This window comes from Chinchilla lanigera, unplaced genomic scaffold (assembly GCF_000276665.1).
Source record: "Chinchilla lanigera isolate Chin_1 unplaced genomic scaffold, ChiLan1.0 scaffold00034, whole genome shotgun sequence".
Classification (NCBI taxonomy): domain Eukaryota; kingdom Metazoa; phylum Chordata; class Mammalia; order Rodentia; family Chinchillidae; genus Chinchilla; species Chinchilla lanigera.
Window position 1 is genome coordinate 20152422 of NW_004955435.1, and position 26133 is coordinate 20178554.

At 38.4% G+C, this 26133-nt stretch overlaps 1 protein-coding gene across 1 annotated transcript in view; it reads left to right on the plus strand.

The window, feature by feature from the left end:
- Positions 1-16420: 16420 nt before the first annotated feature.
- Ttf2 (transcription termination factor, RNA polymerase II) overlaps positions 16421-26133 on the plus strand; it is a 39158-nt gene continuing 29445 nt past the window's right edge. Inside the window, exons 1-3 of the mRNA XM_005389052.2 lie at positions 16421-16499; positions 16579-16681; positions 18441-18527. Of these exons, the coding sequence (XP_005389109.1) occupies positions 16472-16499; positions 16579-16681; positions 18441-18527 (218 nt within the window). The 5' untranslated portion in view covers positions 16421-16471. The remainder of the gene's footprint in view (positions 16500-16578; positions 16682-18440; positions 18528-26133) is intronic.

Consider the following 26133-nt stretch of genomic DNA (forward strand, 5'->3'; position numbering starts at 1 on the left):
CATGTTCTTCTTTCAACTAGCACCATAGTTAGATGAACTGATGAAAGAGAAGAAGATATTGAGGCACAATTGTTAGAGAGGATTAATGAGTCACTGTAGTAAGGAATCCAGATTGAGAAATCTACTGTTGTTGACAAGGCAACAATGCTTATTTTTATGCAATATTGTCTTGGTTACTTTCCTCTCGTTGCTGGGACAAAATACCTGACACCCAAAATTTAGGAAGGAAAGGTTTATTTCGCTTACAGTTTGTGGAGGTTTGTTGCAGTCCATACTTGGCAGGTTATAAGGCAGAGTGGCACATGGCAGAGGGCTGCAGCTCATGGCAGCAGAACACAGCCAAAGCAACAAGCACAAAAGGGAGGAATGGCAGCAAGCAGCCTCTTCCTTTCCCTTACATATGCAAATTATCCACCCCAGGGCAGGTGTAGTTCTCATACCCATAATCAATCCAACTCTAAAAGCCGGCCCCATGACTGCATGAGGCTTTGGGGGGGACACCCAGACACAAACCATAACAAATATATTTCTCAGAAGGATGTACATGAGGATATGTTATATGTACTTTTGTTGTCAACTCACACCAAAGCTGCCTATTATTCAAGTCTTTCAGTGATTACATACCAGGAAAACTGAATTGGTCATTCTGTGTCCGTATAGGCACAGAAGAAGAAGTGTCCGTGACTAGATGGCTTCCTAGTTTCTCTACTTGGGTCCAAGAGGTCTCTTCTGTAATATGAGTCTATATACTGTGTCATTCACAGAGAAATGCTGGCTAGTCAAAAAGTGTCACCTGAACTTAACAGCATTTTTCAGGATGTGACTGTAATTATCAATCATGTGTGTTCAGCCAGCTCGATGTGAAGATGGACAGAGAGCACACATGTCATCTACCCAGGGAGATGGCTTTCTAAAGGCAGATCACTGGCCAGAGTTTGTGAGTTAGGAGAGCTACTCCAGAGATTTTTTTTTTTAGAAATATAGTCACCACCCACAGCACATTTCAGTGACACAGAATGGGTCAAAACTTGCTTACTCGTGTAACATATTCAACTTGTTCAACAAACTCAATTTGTTACTTCAGGGGAGAACAACAATTGTGTTCAAGCCAGCAGGTAAAGTGGATACATTCATAGCCAAACTGGAATTATGGAGAACACTGGAGATTTTTACATGACTCAAACATTAGCAGAGATTTTGAAAGAGACTGAGCCACAGCCTTCTTTCTCCCAGTTAGTGTATGATTATCTATCTCAGCTTTCAGTAGAATTTCAATATTTTTCCCCACCACAAAAGATCCCCAAACTGGAAAGGAATGGACCTATGACCAATTTATAAATAAGCCAGGTGAACTGATTTTGATCTTGGTAAAAGAGGATCATCTACTTGAGGTTGCAAGTAATAGTAGCCTAAAAGTATGTTTGAGACAACTTTGAATCTCCATATGTTCTAGATTAGTCAGGGTAGAATATCCTGAGGTTGTCACCAAAAGGACTTACAAGCCTGCTTTGATTTCCAACATCTTGTCTTTGAGAAGCAGGCTTTTCTGCAGTGACAACAACCAAAATGAGATTATGAAGTAGACTGGACATAAGAAACGCATTTTAGATGTCCCTCTCTCCCATCATTTCTAGATGGACCATTTGATTTTGCTTAGGAAAACAAACTCCTGGCTTCCTTGGATCCCTTAATTCTGCATTATAGTGAATTGTATTATTATTCCATTATATATTGCATTGTAGTAATAATAGACATAAAGTATACAGTAAATGTAATGCATTTAAATCATCCCCAAACCATTTCTCTACTGGGTCCATGGAAAAATAATTTTACACAAAACCAGTCCCTGGTGCTAAAAGGTGAGGACTGCTGCCCTAGAAACATTTGGCAATTTATGGAGACTATTTTTCTTCTGGTGGTACTGGGATTGAATGCAGGGCCTTTCCACTGAGCTACATCCTCAGCACTTTTTTTTTTTTGAGACAGGGTCTTGCTAGGTCACTAAGCTGCCCAGGCTGGGGTTGAACTTGTGATTCTTCTCTCTCTGCCTCAAAGAATGCTAGGGTTACAGGCATGCACCAACATACCTGGCTTGCAGACATGTCATTCTGACAATTTGGGAGAGTGTGCTACTGGCATCTAGTGAGTAGAAACCTAAAGGCCTCGAACATCCTGAAATGCATAGCATGTCCTGCCTCCCCAGCAACAAAGAATTATTTGGCCAAAATTGCAAGAGTCAACTTAAGAAACCCTGATTTTATGTTATCCTAATACAAATCCCACGTATTTTTAGAGATTGTCAAGCTCATCTAATAATAAATGTAAACAGTATAAGATCAACAAGACCACATTTAAGAATAAAATGTTGAAGTTATTACATGTTTAGATTCCAGCACATTCTATAAAACTATAATAATTAAGGCTATATGAAATATACCCACATATAAACAAAGAGACTAACCAAGAATGGAGTCCAGAAATACATTCACATGTATACACTGACCTAGTTTCCATTATAGGTTTGACTGTACTAGGGAAATAATTTTCTTTCTCATTAATAGTGCTGAGTAATTGGATGATAATATGGAAAATGAACCTTGGCTCCTTCTTTACATTTTATAAAATAAAAGAAAAATGATACATTAGACATCATTAAAATTAAAAATTTCTGGTCATCAAAAGACATCAAAGTGATGAGTATATGAACTACAGTTTGGAGGAATGAGTCACAAAGCATTAACTAACAAAAATCTGTATCTAGACTGTGTACTGAGCATGTATAAATCAATTTAAAAAGGAGAGAGCACATGACTCAACTTGAAACTGGGCAAAAGATATGAACACAGTTTGGAAAAGGGAAAAAATAGACCATGGATTTCACAAAAGAAAAGGTCAGAATGGTCAATAAGAACATCGGTCTATTTAGTGCTATGAGAAGCATGAACTTGGGGCAATGCCTGTGAAGGAAAAAGGGCGATGGTGCTGGAGAAGATGAGAAGAGCCCCTGACAGTGATGTGGGTCTGAGTCCTGTGAAAGGAAACTGGGCAGAAAATGGACTGTTGAGAAAGACTTTCAGTCTGCAGAGCAGTTCTGAAAAACTCTGGGTGAACCTAACAGATAGTCTCTGAACACAGATTGCCTGTGGTAGGAGTACATCACGGGGTAGAAATGGCTTAGCTCTAAGTATCTCTGCCATGCTTAGACTTTGGCTGGGAGCAGCCCAGGGGAAATGTGGTGTCAGCATGAATATCATGATACATCTGAAGATGTAGATGTTGGAGGTTGTCAATCAGCTGTGCTTTCTGTAGTACCAGTAGGTTATCTGGAAAGGAGCTATGAGTGGTATAGTGCACAGCCACTGCATGTAGAAGAAAAATCCAACATCATTACTCATCAGAAAAAGTACAAATTTAAATAGTAAGATATCTCTATATGTGCACCAAGATGGCTAAAATGTAAAATACTGACAATATCAAATGCTAGTAAAAGAATTTGGAGCAATCAGAACTCTAATATATTGTTGGTAGAAGTATGAATTTAAGTATTTTGTAAAATAATTTGGTAGTTTTAATAAAACTAAACATATACCTACCCTATAACTCCTGACATTTATTCAAGAAATAAACACAAATGTTCATCAAATGACATATGTAAGTACATTCATAGCTTTATTCATCATTGCTAAAGACTAGAGATAATCCATGGTCCATCAATAGTAAACAGATAAATTATGTTTTTAAATACTGTAAAATACTACAGTAATAAAATAAACTATTAACATGCATAACAATATGGATGGCTCTCATAATGTTTTTAAGTGAAAAAATAGACACAAGACAATACTGACTTGTATCTAGATGTTCTTCTAAACCCTTATGTGCTCATAGGTGGGGCTCTTTGGAGTTCCCTGGCTTTAGGATGTGTGATACTGGGATAAGGTCTTAATGTGTGGTATTAAATTAGTCCACTGATTGGAATTAGCATAGTTGTGGGTATGAATAAAGGAATCCCCACCTTGGGTGTTGGTGGCATCAATGAATAGACTTATACCCTGGCTGGAACACAAAAGGAGAGGAAAGGCAGGCTTACTGCTGCTGATGCTTGCTGCTTCCTGCCTGCCTTGCCATGGACTGTTTCTCTTCTGCCAAGTCTCTCTGCCATGCTGCCCTGTTTGGAGTCAGCCAACTATGGACTGAAATCTCTACAAACTGTGACCTGAAATAAACCTTCCCTCCTTTAACTTGTGTGTTGAGTATTTCGTCCCAGCAATGAGAAAAGTAACTAAGAAAGATAAACACAAAAGGATATTAGAAAAACTAATTTATAGTACAAGAAGTGAGAATAGTGATTTCTTCTGGTGAGGGGTATTGACTAGAAGTTGCACAAAGGAACCTTCTGAGACAACTGAAATGTTTTGCATCTTGACCAGGTAGTAGTTTCATGGGTATACATACATGTGAAAACTTCACTAAGCTGTATTTTTGAAATTTATTGTATATAAATAGCTCAATTAAATGTGTGTGTGTATATATATATATATATATATATATATATATATAGTAAAAAACCTACACCTGAGGATTTTTTAAATGCATCTTTCTTTCCAAAAGTATTTGAGAACAAAACAGAGACTAACACAGAGTGAGGAGTTGTAATATAGGAGAAAGATTATAAGATTTATATATTCAACAAGCATCCTCTAGTATTGACTAGGAGCTAGCTAGGCAGAATTCACTGACAAAGTCCCTTCTCTCAGTAAAGAAAGGGAAAAAGGAGTTAAGATTTACTTTGTTCAGCAGTCATCATGTGTTATAAGGATTGATTCTGCTGGGAAGAAGCTGAGATTACTTAGGGTTCTCTAGAGAAACAGAAACATGATGATGTGTAGACATACATAAGAGTAATTTTATTCTTGGAATTGTCTCACACAATTATGGAGGCTGAGAAGTCCCACAGTATGCTAACCGTAAGCTGGAGACCAGGAAAGCTGGTGGTGTAATTTCCTCTGAGTCAAGTGACCTAAGAACCAAGGGATCTGATGATGTAACTAAGTCTGAGGGCAAAGCCTGAGAACTGGAGAGGGGATGAAAGAGTCTACCAGTCCAAGAATCAGAGCTTGTCTTAAGTTGCTTTTCTCTCATTGCGGAGACAAAATACCTGACACCCAAAATTAAGGAAGGAAAGGTTTATTTAGCTCAAAGTCTGGAGGTTTCAGTCCATACTTGGCTGGCTCCAAGTATGAGAGTGGCAGAGTGGCACATGGCGGAGAGCAAACATTCATGGTAGCCGAAGACAGCAAAAACAGCAAAAACAAAAGTGAAGAGTGGTGGCAAGCAGCCTCTTTCTCTCCCTTACAGATGCAAACTACCCACCCCAGAAGCAGGTGTAGCACTCACACCCATAATCCCAGCATTGGACTATGGATCAATCAAAAATGTAGAAGCCCGCCCCATGACTGCTTGAGGGTTTGGGGGGACATCCAGACACAAACCATAATAGAGCTGTAATGTGCACAGGCAGCAGAAGATGGATGTCCTGACTGAAAACAAGGAAGAGGATTTGTCCTTTCTTTGCCTTTTGTTCTATTTGGACCCTGAGCACACTGGGTGATGCCCACCCAAGTCAGTGGAAGAAGATCTTTTTTGCCCTATTCATTGAGTCAAATGCTAATCTCCTTTTGAAACATGTTCACAGACACACCCAGAAATAATATTTTACTAGTCGTCTGGGAAACTCCTAATCCACTTGAGTTGACACATCAAATTCACTATCACAACTATAAGTCAGGAAAAAACCAGTTAAGTATTATGACCATTAAGTGGCATTAAAGATCATGACTCCAAAAGCAGGGCTCCTTTTGTTATAGTGTGCTTTCTCTAGTTTTTTTCTCTGACCATCTTATTCTAAGCAAAGACACACAAGGCAGTGAAAGGACCACTGGAATAGGCAACAATGATAGGTACTTGTTTTGTCACTGGGTCTCTAAGTACCAGCTGGCTCTGAAAGGACAAGACAGATTTGGACTAGAGTGCCAGAGGTCCCCTTTGTATTCTCTGCTCTGGTTCTATAGATTTCTATTCAGCCCAACCCATGTTGATTGAATGGCTACTCAGTACTGCCTTATGAGGCTGTTTAAATAGACACATGAGAGCATGTTTTGTTATGATCTCCCATAACTGAAGGCAGATGCTACAAGATCTTATGTCTGTCTTTAGGGAATCTCTGTATTGTTTAATGGACTGTCTGACAGCAGCTATTTGTACCACCCTGCTGGCAGCAAGAAATTGAGGGTTCTTTTGTTTTCAATGCCCAAGATGCAAACAGCCCAATAAAGGGGTGCTCATATCAGAATGGCCTATATTCCCTAAGCATGGGCCAAATACCTTCCAGCCCTAAAATTGAAAATGGTGATGCTCTGTGTAAAAAGCAACACTGCTGAAGCAAAACATTAAACTATGATAGAAGAATCTGAAGTAGCCTGATAATGCTTCAATACCAAGTAAGGGTTACAAACTCTGCCCAACACCAATTCCTAACACATATATATGTCCAAACACCCCCACTGACACTTTTACAGACTGAGGAAATATAGTCAGAGTAGTATAAAGTATGTGTCACTCAGTCAGTAAACCAAGCAGTTTCTCCCCTGAGAAGGCTGAATGGCAGCTGTAATACATATAGTAGTCCATCCACACAAAAGAAGCAGTAAATATGAGTGCTCACTAAGAAGTAAGCTTCAGTGAGATAAAAGTGAGGCTTACATCCTTCCACTCTTACTGTTTTCTCTGTTAGATGGTGTGGCCAATGACTACATCTGGTAAGTTAATAAGTAGGTGTGCGAGGTTTGGATTCAGCCCACCTTAGTTCAAATCCTGACTACATCACCCAATGGTTGTGTTACTTTCAGCAATTAATCTCTTTGCCTCACATTCATCATCCCTGAAATGGGGATAACAATTCTTATTTTACAGGGTTCATTGTGAGGGTTAAATGCAATCCACATGTGAAGGAGTTAGAACTTATAAATGTTAGGCATCATCGCTGTCATTACAGCCAGCCGTTTTAATCCTTTCAACTCCTGAAAAGGAAACTAGACTCTTGCATTTCACTTGATTTTTAGCACACTAGAGGAAACAGCAAGATGTGGAGATTGAACATAAGCATGGGCTTTGCTGCAAAATGGGATAACTGCCTGGTTCTCAGCCCAAGAGCTTAATTTAGGGATAGTTAAGTGTAAAGGTTCAGGAAAGAGGATAACAAGGCAATGTGGACAGCAGAACATTTGGGTAAAATAGTGTGAGTGCTTTACAGTTAAATGAGAAGCCAGAGTGTTTAATCCAAAAGTTCAAAGTGAGGATATATAAATATATGGGAATTAATGAGAAATGGAGTCACCAGAGACTCCTATCCTGAGGTACTTTCTACCTGTATTAATTAGTTAATTCAATTTACATACAGATTTGAATGCAAATGGCACATTTGGAAAACAAATGTTATGGCAGGATAGCAAATAATTAGCTTGGGAATTTACATTGGTCTGCTTGGGCTGCCATAGCAAAATGCCTAGGCTAGGTGGCCAAAACAATAGAAATATATTTCTAACAGTTTTGGAGGTTAGACGTTGCAGATCAAGGTGCCAGATGATTAGGTATCTCTTTTCAATATACTCTATATGGCAAAGAGGGGTCTGTCTCTACTGTCTCTTCTTGTAAGAGAGAACAGTACCACCATGAAGGTCTCAATCTCTTGACCTCCTCAAAATCCAATTATCTCTTCAAAAACTTCACCTCTAAATACCTACACACTCAGAGTTACAGCTTCGATATATGTACTGTGGGGAACACAACAGAGGCCATAGCAAAACTGACAGCGCAATTAAGCAATTGAACTGTGGCCTTGCCTGTACTTACCCCAGGCTTTATACGGTCTTCCTGTCTGCTAACACGGTTGAGATGGGGTAAGTTTTCCGAGTGATACATGTCTGGTATTTCTTGTTATGTATGCACACACTTGGGTAGCACGCACAACCTAAAAGCAAAACCAGTGGAACGAACTGAGCAAAATTTTCCCACCTGCCACTTAGCCACGCTCCAGCTCTTCCATCAGAAATAGGCAATCACTCAAGTGGCAGGAATGGTGTCATGAAGAAGTTTAAGGATGAAAAGGGAATGCTTAAACATGCACACAGAGCTCTGAGTAGAAACACAAGAACCTGGGTGATTCTTCCTCCACAGCTGATAGTTTAATTGTTTCTTTTTTTTGTTTTGTTTTTTTTTGTCTGCCTTGAACTGAATAAGTATTGAGGGTTAAGAGAAGGGGTTTGGGGAGACAGAAGAAAAAAGAGAAATGGGAGAGAAGAAATGGGGGCAACTAGTATGTAAGAGTGAAAAAGCAGAAATAAAGGGCAACAAACCACAGAAAGAACTATACATTCCCCGACCCACTCGAATTCTGCTCTTGGACTCCAGTTGGTTTTTCTGATCTCTGACCCCAGAAGTGTTGGTGGCTCCTGCAGGCACCACAGAATGTGAGAAGAAAGAAGGCTGTAAGCTTGCAGAAAGAAACCAGATACTCGAAAATCAGCAAGCTCCACGGCACTGAGGCCAGGTCTCTCTGTCTCTCTTGTACAGCAGAGTGTCTATTGTGTATGGAAAGAGGTCTGTTGGCTTCCACTTTTTGTAAGGTGGAAGTTCAGTTCAGGAAATGGAGGCTGAGAAAGTACTGAAGACAAACTGAAGAGCGAGGAGAGCTGGACTTGTATAGGGACGTCCTGGCCTTCTGCACCATACTACCTGAGGCAGGCTGCCTCAGATCTCATCAAAAGGGCAAACTCGTGTGCTTCTCACTACAACACCTCCCTTGCTTATAACTCAGAGCCTTCCTGGTCTCCACTCAAATGCATGTAGAGCTTGACAGGAGACCAAACAAGTGGGTGATGGAGGCAGCAGAACGGATCAGAAATGAGAAGCGTCAGATGCTACGAGGCAAATCCACAAGATAGGAGATGATGTGGCTGAATCAGTCATCAGCCTTAGTAGGAGACAAGAGTCTTTGTCCTAAACAGCCACATCCCTCTGTGGTCTCTATGCTGCTTCCTGTGCTCCCTTCAAGAAAATGTCATGCCAGATCAACCTCACTTCCTTTTCTGCTATATTCTACACACCGGTAAATTGAAGGACAGTGACAGAGCTAGTATACATGAGCTGCCAGATGGCACGGGAACAAAGAGTGACAACATGGACGTTATGTGATCCCATGCCTGACTGATGACTGCACTCAAAGCACAGTGATGGAGGCACCATTTTGCCTGGAGGAGGTCTCTACAGGTAGCGTTAAAGCACTCTGACTGATTCGGCATTTCTACCAACAGCTTAGATGAAGGCAAAGAGAGGAGGCTTGTCAAGTGTTCAGTTGACAAGAGTCAGGAAGTAGTGCTAACAAGTCGGCTGACAGAAACAAGACTCAAAGATATCTAGACAGGCTACAATGATGGATCAAAACCAACAAGATGAAATATAGAATCCATAGTTAAGTTCTAGCAATTAGATGCACTGGGAGGCTTGCATCTATGTGTGACAAATGAAAGCAGTGGTTTTGCTTGACTGCATAGTCAGTATAAATTATTAGCATGATATATTTGTTAACAAAAAAGAAAAAGCAGCTTCATAATGCATAATAAAGTGGTCATAGAAAAAGTAAAGGCAGCAATTATTGCATAGTATTCTTCATATTGAATTCTATTTGCAATGCCTCAAATTAAGCAAATATTCATTGGAAAAACATTGGCAAAGGGGTCTAGAGGGGAGAGAAGTAATTGAAACAGTTGGAACTCTTCCTTGGAGAGGGAGAGTGCATGTGAAATGTGGAAAGGATGAAATAGCCAAATTCAAGTATTTTATAGGGTTAGATGTATCATTTGTTACTCCAGACAGCAAGAAAGTGGATGTTTCAGACAGAAAAATTCCTCAGACAGAAAGGTTTCTACTCAGTATGCATTAGAATTAATGGACATTAGAGAACTTATTATGACCAGAAGCTCGCTTGATTCATTCTTTCTTTCCTTTTTCTTTCTTTTTTTCTTTCTTTTTCCTTTCTTTCTCTCTCCCTCTCTTTTTCTCTCTCTCCCCCTCCCTCCTTCCCTCTCTCTCCTCCTCCCTCCTTCTCTCTCTCTCTCTCTTTTTCTCTTCCCTACACTGGGGATTGAATTTGTGTTAAGCAAGTGCTCTGAACCATTGAGTCATATCCCCAGTTCTCTCTCTCTCTCTCTTTCTCTCTGTCTTTCGAGGATCTTGCTAACTTGCCCAGGCTGGGCTCAAACTTGCAATCTCCTGCTTTAGCCTCTGGAAGACCTAGGCTTATAGGTGTTCACACTACGTCCAGTTTATGGTCACAAGTTTCTAAAATGAATCCATTAAGGATGCTGTGGAAGAGATTAGGAAGACACACCAGGTTTTCCTAGCACCTTTAATCTCACCATTTAAGGAGGCTCAAAGATTTGATGGCAAGAGTCTTCAGAGCCTTGGGCATTCCTTCTCAACGTGACAATCTGGAATGTGCCCTTGTATCATCTGTTGCCTTCCAGAAGAAATACCATTTAGGGCAGCTGCCAGAAAACAAGCACAGAACCACAGGAGGTCTTGAGACTCAGTTATCTAGAGTGGTAACGGTTTTAGGAAACGAGTGAGCAGCATCTTTGCTTTCTGGTAACAGTTGAAAATTAAGCTTGAGGATAAATTAGAATTAAGCAAAATATCTAGTATAGAGTTAAAAGAGGAAAAGACAACTTGGTATAAAAATATGAATTAGTGCTTGAGTGGCAGTACAGGTTTATAATTTCAGCACTGTGGGAGGCTGAGGCAGGAGGATAAAAAGTTCGAGCCCAGTCTGGAAAATTTAATGACTCAGAAAGCAGCTGTCTCAAAATACTGTATAGAAAAGGTCTGGGGATACAGTGCAAGTGAAGACTCTGGATCCAATCCCCAGCATCAAAAAAGAAAGAAAGAAAAACGAGAAAGCAAAAAAATTAGATACTATAAAGGAAGTGGGAAAAAATAAAAAAATAAAAGCAAGAAAGGATTAATTACAGAGAAAAGGTAAGGATTAATAGCTAAGTTGAGAAGGATGTAAACTTAAGAGGTTTATGTTCATGGTGCAGGGATGTGGGGTCTCTGGCTACTTTGTCATGGCATAATAACATTACATGCTATACAAAAAACGGGAATAAATACTCAAAATCCTGCCACGTTATGTAAGTACTATTTTTTTGGAATGTTCTCTTTGTTATTTTTTTCCTGTATGTCTTTCTTTAATATTGTTATTGGATTTTTTGAAATCATAAGATTAATACCTGTTGTAGAAGATAAAGACTACATCAGCTTCCCAAACTTCTGTGACTGGACAACTTAGTGACAACCATGTAATATATAGCTTTAAAAGTTAATAATTTGTTCTGGCTCAAAAAAAGAAAAAATTGAACTCAGGGCCTTTAGCCTGAGCTGCACCCATTTTTTATTTTTATTTTTTTAAATTTTGAAACAGGGTTTCACTAAGTCACTAAGTTGCCCAGTCACTAGCTGGGCTTGAACTTTAAATCTAAATATTTTTGACATGACTCTATAGTATAGAGTACAAAGACATTATACAAACTATTACTATTTCTTTAATCTCTTTAGGTTAAAAACAATTAATGTCATTTTTATTTAGGTTTTAAATTTCATATAAACGTTTCAGGGAAAAAACCTTTCAAGACCATTTAAAAAGAAGCAGATAATGACTAAAAAGCCCATGACAAGAAGTGCAACATCAATTGTCAATAGGGAAACATAGATTAAAACAAACAAGATACCATTTTATGCCTGCCAGATTGACTATAATAAAGAAAGATTGACAATAACGTATTGGTGAGGGTGTGGAAGCCTCACATCTTGCTGGTAGAACTATAACACTGGGAAATAGCTTGGCCATTTCTTTAAAAGTGAGCCATAAACTCACCTGTAATCTAGCAATTTCACACATAGGTATCTATTTAGAAAGAATGAGAACAAAAGTCTATATAACTTCCATGTTAATGTTTGTAACAACACTATTCCTGGTAAACCCAAAGGGAAAAAGATATACCAGCTGGCAAATATATACCAGTTGGCAAATATAGACAATGCAATATGATTCATTAATAAAAAGAAGTGAAATTCTACATGGCACATCATGGATGAATCTCAGGATTATGTACACAAAGCCATAAGCAATAGATAGGTTATACGATTCCATTTATATGAAATGTTCAGGAGACCAAGTTATAAAGATAGAAATCTGATAAGTGTGATACCTTGGGATTGGGGGTGGGAGTGGAGATTTATTACATAAAGGTTTAAGGGAATTGGGGGTGGGTGATAGAAATATTCTAAGACTAAATTGGTGGCGCAGCTTTTACTAAGGAAAATATACATACACACAATAAATTGTACACTTACAAAAAAGAAGAAGGGCTTGCTTTGAACTACTTTTGGTATAATATTTTAAGGACAGTGAAATTTGGAATCTAATACTGCAAAATATTGGTAGAACAAAAGAATTTGTGAAGTCTCTTGGCTTTTCAGATTATAAGCAGATTTGTTCTTACTATATCATTCTTCTGATTATGCCTATGTCAAAGGACATGTTTAAAATAGTAATATATTTGAAAGCCACAAAGTGGAATGAAGTTAAATTACCATTACATATCTTTGAGCCAAAAAAAATGAAACAGCCAAAGAGGATGAGTGGTTGTTTTGTTTTTATGTTAATGTGCTGCTACCTAGTGATCATTTATAAAATGGCAGGGCTTCCCCCACATCTTTAGTCTTGGATTTGTTGAGCCATGTCTGTATACCACAATTTTGGCGATTAATTATTTAAAATTAAGTTAAATATCCAAATGAACCTCTAAATAATTTGTTTTACAAAAATACTCTAGTGGGAAGAACTGTACTGGGAGTATCAAAAAAATAGCTTCCAGTCCCTGATTCGTTTCTGTCAGCCTTATGATTCTGAGCCAGGACATTAACCTACGGGCCCTATCTGGCTCCAAAGTTCTAGGAGAGGCTCTGTAAGGCGGTGACCAGGATGATGGTCTTGCTCTAAATTTTAGCATCATATCCTAAATCTTTAAAATGGGGATGAAAGACAACCTACTGCTCAGGTAGCTGTGTGCACCCAGTGCTGCAATGCAGTGGAAGGGCTTATCTCAGAAAATACCTAAAAAAAAGATCAGATGTAAGAGCCTTCCCTCTCAGAATGTGGCTCATAGGCAAAAAATTCTTTTTCTGCTTGTTAAAACGGGTTACTCCTCTCCACCAATGAGAACTTCTAACTCAGAAAACAAAACATCGGGCTGTAGCTGAAGCCTGCTCAGTGGTGGGACAAGGCCTTGATTTTGATATCCAGCACTGGAGAAAAGGAGAAGAAGAAAAAAAAGATTCTTGCAATTGTCACCTGATTGGAAAAGCACGTTTGAACAACTCAATTTTTAAAATAAAATAATGAATAAAAATTGCATAGCAGCTAGAATTTTACAAGTCACTTGAAAACTGGAATTGGTTATTATTTAAAAATGAAAGTGACAAGGATGTCAAGATATATCTGTTCTAGCTTTCTCTCACTGTTGGTATCTTATGGCTCCCTGGCAAGTTAATATATGCCAGCTAGCACAGTGCTAACCCAATATACTTCTTTCATTTTCCCAAGAACTAAAGTGAGTGCTTGTATCATCTGGGTTTTATTCTATAGGTCAGAGAATCAGATTGCTTAAGAATCAACAGCATCTGAAATTAAAGGATTTCTATTCTGTAGTTTACTTCGTTAACCATTAAAATATTTCTCTGGAATATTAACATATCAAGATGATTAATTTTAGCTTTTACTTTCCATGCAGACCTCTTGGTACTGCTTACATATTTTTAAAAATAGCTTTGACTGAGTTGTAACTGAGATGTGTAGAATTCACCTATTTAAAGTATACAGTTCTATGAGTGTTAGTGTAGCTGTTATCACAATCCAGTTTTAAAATAATTCCAACATATGCTTTGTGTTTCACCAGACAAATTCTGAAAGAATTTATTGGATCACCAACCTGTACATTTAAACCATCGAGAGCCAGGACTTAGTCAAAGCATTCATTTTGAATAAATCAAGCTTCCAGGAAAAAAAAACTCAAACTCTCAAATTTGACTCAAATTAGAAATTGATAAAGCATAGTTTTCAAGATCTTTCCAGGGGTATGTAGACTAATTAAAAATATGAACATGAAATATGTATACAAGACTAAAAATGAATATATAAACTAATATATATATTCTGAAAAGTATATATTTTATAATTCACTATAATTTATACCAGAAGGCATAAAATTTAAAGATGTGTCTGGTTATGATGATCTTTCATCCATGTTATATTTTGAAAGATGATTAGCTGAGATATGCTAAACATTTTGACCCAGCACAGCCAAAATTGAAGAAATACTTTCTCTGTAATTTGTGCACACTTTTGGGGGGTTGACCCTGAGATAACAGCTTTGGTACTTAAAAGGAAAAGATCTTCCTTCATGCAATATTTGAGGCCCCGATTTTGTCTAATGGCATTGTTCAAGAAAGAATTACTGCACTCCTCTTTGTAGAAATATAGTATTTATATTCTACATCTCTCCATACAACATCTATTAAACATGTACATTAACCTGGGTGTGGTGGCACATGCCAATAATCCCAGCACTTGGGATGCCAGGGCAGGAGGATCTCAAGTTCAAAGCCAACCTGTGCTACATAGTGAGTTCAAGAGCAGATTGGGCTACAGACTCTGTCTCAGAAAACCAAAACCAGTAATAGTGATGATGATGATGATGATAATAATAATAATAATAATAATAATAAGTGTACATTAAAATCTCTCAGTTGCAAGAATTGCAATCTGGGAATAATGAAAATGCCTCTACCTATTTATTTTTTAATTTATTTTTGCTTTGTCTTATCTCAATTTACCTGTAGTGTTTCAGAGGGGAAGCTATGTACATATTAATTCCACTTTGGAAATTCCAAACACTCCTTTTCTCTAATCCTACAGAGTTTACTGCTAACTCCATTCATCTTGAGATTTAAATACCATTTTATATTGTTATTTAAGTGTTCCATATGTGCTGGTTCAGCCTCCTCCACTGAATAAATTCCTTGTGGTTAGCAGAGTTGTTTAAACTTTGTGAGAGTGTAAATAAACGAATTTTCCATTTCTCAAGCACCTACTTCACATGGGACACACCAAAAGCCATTCAGTAAGCAGTATTTAAGTAGTAAGTGATACCCCTGCTTTGTCTCTCTGCCTCTGGACCCCGTAACATTTACACTTACCACACAGCCAAGATTTCCTAGACATTACAGATTTTCTGTCCTCCTGTCCTAACGGTCGCATGTGCAACACCATCTGTCTGTGACATATGGTTCTCAACTGCTGAAATATGAAGCCATCTCTCTTGTAACAAACCTCGGTATCTATTTCTCACTTTTCGGGAACAAATGGAAATTATTACAATTTCAAATACAGTCCCTTTTACTTAACTTTATCCTTGATTTTTAAAACTACAAAGGCATGCTAGTAAAAAAGTTTGAAAATACCAAATACACAAAGCAAAATTCGCCTTCAAGGATAACAATCTATTTCTTCCCTGTGATTTGCATTTTGAAACTTATAACTCGGGTCCTCCCCTCAGAGCGCCCAGAGGACACCCGGTGCCCGCGGAAGGCAGCGGCGTGGTCCAAAAGGTGTTGAGCCTGGGCCTGGGACTCGTGTCCGCGTCCACCGACCGCTCACTCGCTGACTTGGCGAGCTGCGGGGAAGCTCGCATACGGGGCTTCCCGTTTCACCAGCTTGAGCGGAGCGACGTGTGCCGGAAGCACAGCGCTACAAATATTTCAAGGCTCTCTGTGGGCCCTACAGCAGCCTCCGTGCTCGCCTAGCGAGCTTTACAATACATCACGGCAGCCCAGGGTCTGCCCGGCACTCCGCAGCTCCCGCACCGCCACTTCCGTGGCTGTGCCCTCGTCGGGCCCGGTTCTGAGACGGCCGCCAAACTCGTGCTCCCTCTAGGGCCGCCTTTTGGTCTCAGTATTTGACGAAGAGTCCCCTCAGTCTCAGTCCGGCCCTTTCTCTTCTCCTACCTTCAAATCTTAACCTCAGCGCCTCCACAGGCCAGGACAGCTCCTAAATTTCTCAGCCTCCTCAGCCACGCCCCCTCACTCTACGTTTGACCTCAGCGCGCGCAAACTTGAGGGCGGCTGTGATTGGTTGGAGATGAGCGAACTACCTATATGACTGGCTGATACTCGACAGGGTGGGGGGGGCCAAGGCCCTGGGTCGGAGGTGAGTGGTGATTGGTTCCCGAACTAGGCGGGGCAGAGTAAAAGGCGGAAGCCAAGGCGAGCTTCCTTGGAAGATCTGAAAGGAGTTATGGAAGTAGTTAAGTGCCCAGAGCATGGTAAGGGCTCAGAGTCTTGGGGTTTCCTGGGGCTTGCCGGACTAGCATGGCATAATTATTATTGATCTTGTTTCCTCAGAGAATTTCTGCTTTTTGAAGACGGGTGTTCGCGATGGCCCGAATAAGGGAAAGAGCTTCTACGTGTGCCGGGAGGACACGTGCGGCTTCGTGCAGGCCACTGAGTAAGTCTCCGGCGGGGCGCGGCTCCCTGTGACCGTGACGCCGAGCCTCCCGAGACGAGGCGGTCCCCTGCTGCCTGCAGTGCCCGGGCCGCGGAGCAGTTGGTAATGCCAGGGCTTCCGGGCGTGCCCGGAAGACGCTCCGTCAATTCTGGCTGTGTGATGCGAGGCTGGTGATTTTCCCTCCCTGGATCGCAGAGCCCTGCACCTGTAAAATGAAGGATCCCGCCACACTGGGATCTTTCCCGACTCTTCCAGCTCTAGGTTTCTAGTCACTCTTCAGGCCTTAGCCGGGTCCCTCTCCTGCTTCGACAGCATCGCCACCAAACTCTTTCAACAAGTGAGACTGCAGGAGGCGGAGTCCAAAATGTTTGTCCTTCTCTTGCACTAGTTTTAGAGCAAACCATTTTTAAGTGATTGATTCTAAAACACTGGTGGCTAAGTTTTTGGGCTTTTCTATTTTTTAAAATAGGATTCTCAGAATCTAAACGTTGAGATTGATTATCCAAAAAGTAAATTTCTTTAAAGATCAGCGCTGAAAGAAACATCAGAGATCTGATTCAGTATTCTGGTTTTACTTGAAAGCTGAGGCCCATAAATGCTATGCATCCTAAGGTGGGGAAAATTAATACTTTTCTCAAGTATACATGTTTTACGATTCTAGGTGTCTACAGTCTTCATTTTTCCTGGGGTCGGCTGAACTTGGCAGAGCAAAGTTATTTTCTTCATATTGTATATAAAGTACATAATGGGTATTGGTAGTAGAAAAAAAAAGCAGCCTTTCAAGTTGCTTATTAATTTCTCATATTTCCCTTACATGAGTTAAGTGATGTGTATCTTTGTTTTGCTTTCAAAACAACATGTCATATCAGGGTTTGCTATTTATTTCTGCCTTCTAAATACACTGAGCCTTTTTGATTCAGTACCCAGCTCAAATTTTGTGAGACATAAACATGTTCAGGTTTACAGGAATTGAACATTGATAGTGACATAAGACATTAAGAGAAACATGCTCTTAAGAATATCATACCAAGGTTCTGGTATACAGATGAGTACAATAATACCTTATTGAGGACAATTTTTTTATAAACATGATATATTTGGAATATGGCTGATAATCAGGATATAGGCCAAAAAAAGTTTCAGAAGTCATGAGAGCATACTTTAGACCTTAACTCAAGCCTGCATACTTTCAGATGCATAAATTATTTATGAGTTGTGGTGTAGATTAAAAACTTATACCAATCAAGTAGCAAATTAATAGGGTTTTATTAGTAGGTATGTGAATAATGCTAAGTGACAGCTGTGGGGCTATTAAATGATAAAGGGTAATGAGGAAAATTGACATAGGTTCTCTCTGCCAGCCTCGGTGAGTGTCACAGTGTTGGTCAAGCAACAGTATAGCTGTAAACTTTTGAGTTACCAAGAAAAAGGCGTTTATTGTCATGCTTTATTTGAGAAAGTGAGGAAAGATGGAATCTGTGGACTCTCCTCCCAGAGGCAGGCACTTGGATGTAACGATGTGTGGGATTTACAAAGCCAAGGGAGGCCATGCATAGATTCTTGGTTTCTTTATTTCTTTATTTTTTGGTATTGGGAATCGAACTCACAACCTCACACTTGCCAGGCAGGCACTGTGCTGCTGAGCTATATCCCCAGCCCAGATTCATGGTTTAAAACCTATAGTTTGTATTTGACTTTAGGATGTTGACCTCTGGCTTTGGCTCCTAAGATGAAATGTTTTCCTTTTTTTTTCCTCCAGCATTCCTGTTTCCCATTGTTTATTTCATGAGGATTTTGTGGTAGAGCTTCAGGGTTTGTATCTACCACAGGACAAGAAAGAATACAGGTAAGGGTTCAAAAGGAATATCAAAATGTATTTCCTTTTCTGTTGTTTTCTTTAAAAGAGTTGCAGCTAGGTATAGTTTTGGAATGTCTTTTAAAAGTTATTTAAAACAGACAGTATTTCTGTATTATTGGGTATCTTTGGGGCTATCATTCTCTAACTGCTGAACAGCTGGTCAATCTGAGGAGCCTGGCCTGTGGCTACAGTTCTACCATTGTTCTTCTGCAACTCTCAGGTAGCCAATAACATCAGCCCACCCACCAATAGCCACTAACTTGTCAGCTTTTAATTCTGGTAGTAGAATGAGATAATATATAACAAGTTGTAGCATATGTTAAATACACCATAAATTATAGTTTCCCTTCCTTTATATGGAACTTGGGAAGGGCAGGGAAGTGCATATAGATGGAAGATGGTATTTGTCTTGAACTTTTTGAAAGATAACTAGGAATTTACTTGGTGTTAGAAAGGGGTCATATTTAATAATTTAATACTTTACATTAGTGTATCACGGCATTAAAAAAATCACATCTTCAGGGAATTTGGTTTGGGAATAATTTAGCAGATATTTATTTATCTGTTGCACTGCTGGAAATTGAACCTAGGACCTCATGCATGCTAAGCACACATTCCACCACTGAGCCCCAGTTTAGTATTTAAGGAGAACTTCAAGAGATAAGGTTGACTAAGAAAACAAGGGCTGGATTTTGGTTGTCTTTGTATGACATTCTGTGCATTTCAGTATTTTTATATTGTAGGTGTCAGTACCCCCACCCCAATGCGTAGGTATTGAAGTACTAACTTCAGAATTGTTAATTGACTAATGCATATAGTTAAGCTGCACAGGTCTTGAGTTCAACTGGTTGAGTTTTGAGAAATATGTACACCCACTCATATGACCAAGACCCAAGTCAAAATACCAGGCCATTAAATCTCATTTTCTACATTTCTTTAATTCCACCAATTTGCACTTAGCAATTAGTTTTGGTTTTTATTGCTTTAGATTTGTTTTGCCTGTTTTTGAACTTCATATAAATTAAATTATTCTTTATGCACTCTTCTATATGATTTTTTTTCTGCTTAATGTCTGATAAATTTATCGTATTGTATATATCAGTAACTCATTCTTTGACTGCTAAATTGAATTCTCTTTAGGAATGTACCGTGTGTTTTATATGCTTGCCATCAGAAAAGTCTTTAGTGAAGTATCTGTTTAAATCTTTTACCTATTTTTAATTAAAATTTTTATTGAGTAATTTTAGATCCACATGAAGTGTTAAGAAATAATGCAGAGAAATCCTTGTAGTCTTTACCCCAGCAGTAATATTTGTAAAACAACTGAGATATTGACGTTCACATAGTCCACTGATCTTACTGGTAAAGATAAGTTTACTGGTACTAATTTTGTATGTGTGTGTTTGGTGAGTTATTTTTATTTGTTTTTTTTGCCTTTTTTTTTTTTTTTTTTTTTGGTGCTATTAGGGATTGGCCTCAGACCTTTTTTTTTTTTAAGAAACTGGCAGACCTTTCATATTGAGCTATATCCCTCACCCTTTCTTATTTTGAATGAATGAATGGCAAGAGTCTCACCAAGTTGTCCAGGTTGGTCTTGAACTCATGTCCTCCTGCCTTTGTCTCCCAAGAAGCTAAAATCACAGCAGAGTGCCACCACCCCGGCTTATATTTAGTTTTATATAGTTTTACACATGTATAGTTCACCTATCTACCACCACAATCACAATTCTAACAGTTCCCATCACCACAGGACTCCTTCTGTTACCCTAATGTAAGTGTATCTACTTCTGTTCCTTTCTTTCCTACTCACACCCAGCTACCATAAGTCTGTTCTTTATTTCTAAAGTTTTGTCTTTTCAAAATTGTTGTATAAATGGAATGATACAGCGTAACTTTCAGAGTTTTGGCCTATTTTAAAAAGTTTGTTACTTGTCATTTTATTATTGAGCTGGAAGAGTTCTTTATGTATTTTCTGTAAAAGTTCGTTGGCAGATAGTTGTATTAAGAATATATTCTAACAGTCTCTGGTTTTCATTTTCTGAACTGTTGAGGAGCAGAAGTTTTTAATTTTTATGGAGTTTGTGCTTTTTGTGAAATCTTTGCCTACCTCAAGGTCATAAATATCTCCAATAGAAGAAATTTCAGATATCTCTTCTAGGAGCTTTACCTGTTTTTCTTGAAATAGTTTTTTTCATTTAGCTGCACAATCTACCTCAAATTAACTACCTCAAATACCATGTGAGGTACAGTAGAAGTTATTTATTTATTTTTGTGTGTTATCTAATTACTTTAGCACTGTATTTTGAAGATTTTCTTTTCTTGTATTGAAATTCTTCACATTTTGTTAAAGATCAATTGATCATAAGTTTTTTTTTTGTTTTGTTTTTTTTTTGTTTTTTTTCTCCGGTACCGGGAACCGAACTCACGACCTTGCGCTTGCCAGGCAGGCGCTTTTGCTGCTGAGCTAAATCCCCAGCCCCTTGATCATAAGTTTTGGTCTATTTGTGGGGTTGCTAATTTGTTCCATTGATCTGTTTACATATTCTTACCTGATTAACAGGTAAAATAGTAGGAGTCTTCTAATTTTATTCATTTTCAAAATTGTGTTGGCTATTCTAGAACCTTTGCATTTCCATATAAAATATAGAATCAAGTTTTTTAATTTCCACAGAAGACATTGAACTTAATATTTTCTGGGGAATAAACTTCAATATTTAGTTTTCCAGTCTATAAACATTCTACTTATCACTTTAACATTTTTTTCTCAGCATGTTTAATAGTTTTAATTATTAAGTTCTTATACTCTTTTTTTATATTTATTCCTTATTTTTTGATGCTGTTGTAAGTAGAACTTTAAATTTTATTTTTGGATTGTTTTCTGCTGGTACAGTGGGGCTGGTAAGCCTCTGTTACATGAAGTCTTGGTGTCCTCCTGACACTTAATCCTAAAGAGGTTATGATAAAAAAAAAAGTCACAGCATAGGATGCAAGTATCAAAGAAACATTCATCACTAGTACTGTATGTGCTGAAATGCAAGTAAAATTTTTAAAACACTGCAAATTTGCAATTATTTTTGTGTAACATTTACAATCTTGACGTTATCAAAGAAATATAAATATTAAAAACCACGCTTCTTTTCAAATAATGGAAATATATAAACAATGTCTTTAGCATTAATTAATCAGGACCTTTAATACTTGGCTTTGCAAAACATTACAGCAGTCATTGCAAACAGTATTCCTCCCATCCAAGTACTAACCAGGCTCGACCCTGCTTAGCTTCCAAGATCAGATGAGATCCGGTGCATTCAGGGTGGTATGGCCAAAGACTGCAAACAATATTCTTATTGTGAAGGCATAAATACTTTTCACAACACTTGCAAAAACATTTTGGTGGGCCAGGGATATAGCTCAGTGGCACAAGTGCCTGCCTAACAAGCACAAGGTCATGAGTTCAATTCCTGGTTCAAAAAAAAAAAAGATTACTAAAAATATTTTGGTAAGTGTCTAGAGTTGGATGTGTAGCACCTAACACATCTTTTTGCTTGCTGAGAAAGCTGTATCCATGATGTCAATTCAATTTCAATTTGTGTTCGAAGTTGAAGTTTCAGGTGTACAGGCTTAGGCACACCTGTAAAAATTTCTGACTGTCTTTTTATTTGTTCTGACAGTAACAACTTTATGAGATTTCTAAATCATTTTCATTTCACAGTTGACTCTTATCTTTTCATCATTGGACTTGAATAGTGTTTGCTAAAGTTTTCCAGCATCTCTTGGACTATGAGACAGATACATTTTCTCCAGCCCTTTCAGATGGTAAATAGTAATAAAACAGACATTAGAGTTAAAGTATCTCTCAGATACAATTTACTATCAAATATCACACACCCTTAGGAACGCGTTATAGCCAAAGTAACGACTTAAACCCTATGGTTTAACATTAGTTATATACAAACAAGCAGCTAGTCATGACCTGGAACATATGCATGCCATATACGCAACAATATTTAAGAAAAAAATTTTTTTGTATCTCTCCAATCCAACCCAGATGTGTGGTGCAAACCTGGAATCCTAGCACCCTGGGAAGTTGAGGCAGGAGGGTCAAAAGTTTGAGCCTATCCTGGACCATTTATCCACTTAGTGAGACCCTCTCACAAAACAAATAATAATGAAATGGTTGGTGATATAGTTCTGTATGAAGGATTAAAAAAAAAATTACATATGTGCTTACTATTGGGGAGCCTCTTTTGTATGTGGTAAGAGACAGCTGCAGGATTTCCAATTTGCATTAAAAGAACTATGAAGATTACAAAGTGAAGATAGTGAAAGCACTATTAAAAAGACAGTTGAAGCATAGCTGCTATCAAATGCCTAGTAAATGACATGCTATTCCTTATCTTCCATAACCATCTGTTTTGATAGTTTCATTAGCTCTATTTTTATAGTTAGATGGGGAGATTGCCACTAGACAGGTTAGAAAAGGTATCTGAGGTCACATATTTATGAAGTGACATTGCGGGAGTCAAACCTATAACTGATTCTAAATGGCGTCTTCCCTAAAAGACATGGATGTGAATGAGGGAGTGGGGAGTGATTTGAGTGCATTTAGGCTAGAGAAAATTTCTTCACAGAGAATTAGAATTCATAAGTGTCTTTCCGCCACTTTCTCTTCTGGAGCAGCAGTGATAGTCATCCTGGCTTCTCCAGGTTGTGAGAACTCAGAATATGTAGGATGTACCCAGTCTGTTGTGCATATTGTCATCGCTCAGGAAATAGTCACTAAGATGGAATTTCTGGGTGATCAGTTTCTACTAAGCAAGACAAGAAGGGAAAGGTAACATCAGTAGAGGATTTGGATATATTGCTAACAAAGAGCAATGGACTAACCATGTCTTATGTATAAGTATACTACACATATTTTTTAGCTCAAATCATCGAGGACACTGTTACTAGGAGGTATTTACTGACACACTGGCACTTTAAAAAGTTTTTTTTAAAACAAATAAAATACAGTTCTCAGCATACAACACATTAAAAGACAGAAACAAACCACACACACACACATACACACACACACCCAAACAGGTACCATGATAGGTAATACAGGCTGAAATTCAGACTGTAACAGAGAGTAAGAGTATTTAGCTGGACATTCTGTACTCTGGAGAATGACTTTGGGGACTTCTTCCTTTCCTTCATGAAAACTGAATTTTCTTTTCAAGAATTTAAGTATTTTATACCCTCTAAGACCATATTTGGCCTAAAGGAGCTAGGATAGATAGGTGCAGTAATGGAAGTAAAGTGTAAACTGAGGCTAAGACACCTATTTTCATGCCTTGCAGTGTAACAGCATTTGTGTGTAGTTCTCCTATTTAAACAGCAGATGGTACCACTCACCAGCATTTGACTGGCCCTCAGTGTATGCACAATAAAGAAAACTAAGATAGTCTCTCAAGAGAACCAAAGGGAACAAATCTTGCTTTGACATTAATAGTGCAGCATACACTGTACTTAAGTGTTGGACATTGTCATCGAGCTCCTGAGTTCAAGTTCTTTCCTCTCTTTGTTATTATTTCAAGGATATGGGAATCAAAATAGATGGACATATTGTATTCCTTTGCCAAACAAGTTTTAGTATTTTTCACGGGTTGTGGTAGGATGTTCAGAGTATTTTATTTTTAACAACACCTGAATCTTTACATGTCTAAAAACCCCTTGACTTGGGTTTTGTATGAAACTGACCTGCAGAGTATCCACCTCGATGTAACCAGGAGGTTGATGATAGAGAGATGTTTGGGCCTGCGCCAGACCCATGCAGAAGGCCCTCAGGCCCCACCAGTCACGAAGAACCCCACTTGATAAAGGCATGACTTATTAGGAATGTAGAGTATCATGCTTTGTACTACACGGTGGAAGGAATTTTTGTATGTAAAGAATATTAGCCCTTTGTAATCTGTGTGACTTACTTTTTCCCGTTTGCCTTTTGTCTTATAATTTTCCCTGGAGTAGTTTTACGATATGGGAATTTAAAACTTTTATGTGGTCAAATTACTAAATGCTTTATCTGTCAGGTTTAGAGTTTTATGTGATGTTTAGAAAAGCCTCTTTCACAGTAGGATTACAGAACTATCTGTTTTTCCCTAGGACACTAGAATTTTGTTTTTTAGATTTTTGTTTCATTTTGAATTTTAGTGTAAACAAATAAGACAGAAACCCAACTTTATGTTTTTGCAATGCTGACCATGTAAGGATGTGGACTTGTACCCCTGAGGACCCTTTGACACACCAGGATGGGGGAGCAGTCTGACCTGCAGTTAGGACACTAAATCAAATGTGTTCAGATGCCAGATGGTTCTATGACTCTCAGGACCCACAGTAAAGGACTAAGGTTAAGAATATGGAGTAGTTGAGACTTAATGCTTGGCCTTGAGTGAACTTTAAAATTTTGACAGAGGAAAGGATAAAAAAAGTGCTCCAGGCAAAGCAGCATGAGCAGAAATGTGGATACAGGAATAAGTATAATGGCTGGCAAGAATGAGCTCATGATTTAGCTTTACATGCATTGATGTATTTAATATTCATACTGACCAACTGGAGTGGTGTAGGTGCTATTATTATGACTTCATTAGTTTACAGAAAAGGAAACTGCCACAGGGGGCAGTCAAGTAGGGTGTCTAATGACTCAGAGCTGATTATGTGCAAGGGCTGGCATTTAAACTTCCAGAGGAGAGCATTTTGGAGCCTGAGCAAATCCCCACCTTGCTGAAGTGAATGTGCCTGACATGCCCTGCTGGACTGACAGTTACCTGTAATAAGAAGCAGGACTTGTTTTCTGGTGAAGAAGTAGGATTGAGGACATCTGGCTTCCTCTAGCGGGATTCATCATCATTATTTTTTAAAACCTTTGTCCTGAGAAACAGTTAATAAATATGTTGCAAAAATTATGTTCTCCTATAAGTAGAACCAATATTTCTGTCTCTTTGAGAATATATTTCCATTATCTCCTTTGTAGATTTAAAATTTAGTAAACATAACAGATAGGAACTTTTTATCCTAAGAAGAATCAATTTAATACTTTGCTAGATCTCTTAGTTAAAAATATAACTGAAGCATTTGAGCACTATGCCTAGCAGATAGTAAATGTTCAATATATGTTGTTTTTTCGTTTTTTTTCTAACTCTTGTCCTGAAAGTCTACTTGGCTTGGATTTTAAAATAGAAATTTATTTGTTTTTGTTTTTTGTCTTTCTAAGACAGGGTCTTGTTATGCAGTTCAAGCTGGCCTTGAGCTCACTTTGTAGCCCAGGCTGGTCTCAAACTCGTAACAATCCTCCTGCCTCAGCCTCTCCCGAGTGCTGGGATTACAGGTGTGCGCCACCACACCCAGCAATAAAAATTTATTTGACCCAGCTATGCCTCTCCTAGAGATCTTCTTGAAACAGTTGAAAGATATCATAGTACAATGACACACACATGTTTATAGTAGTACACGTTTATAGTAGTACAACTCGTAATAGATAAAGCTTGAAAGTGGCCTATTTGTCTGTTAGCAGATGAATGGATAAAGAAAATATGGTATTTCTACACAATGGAGT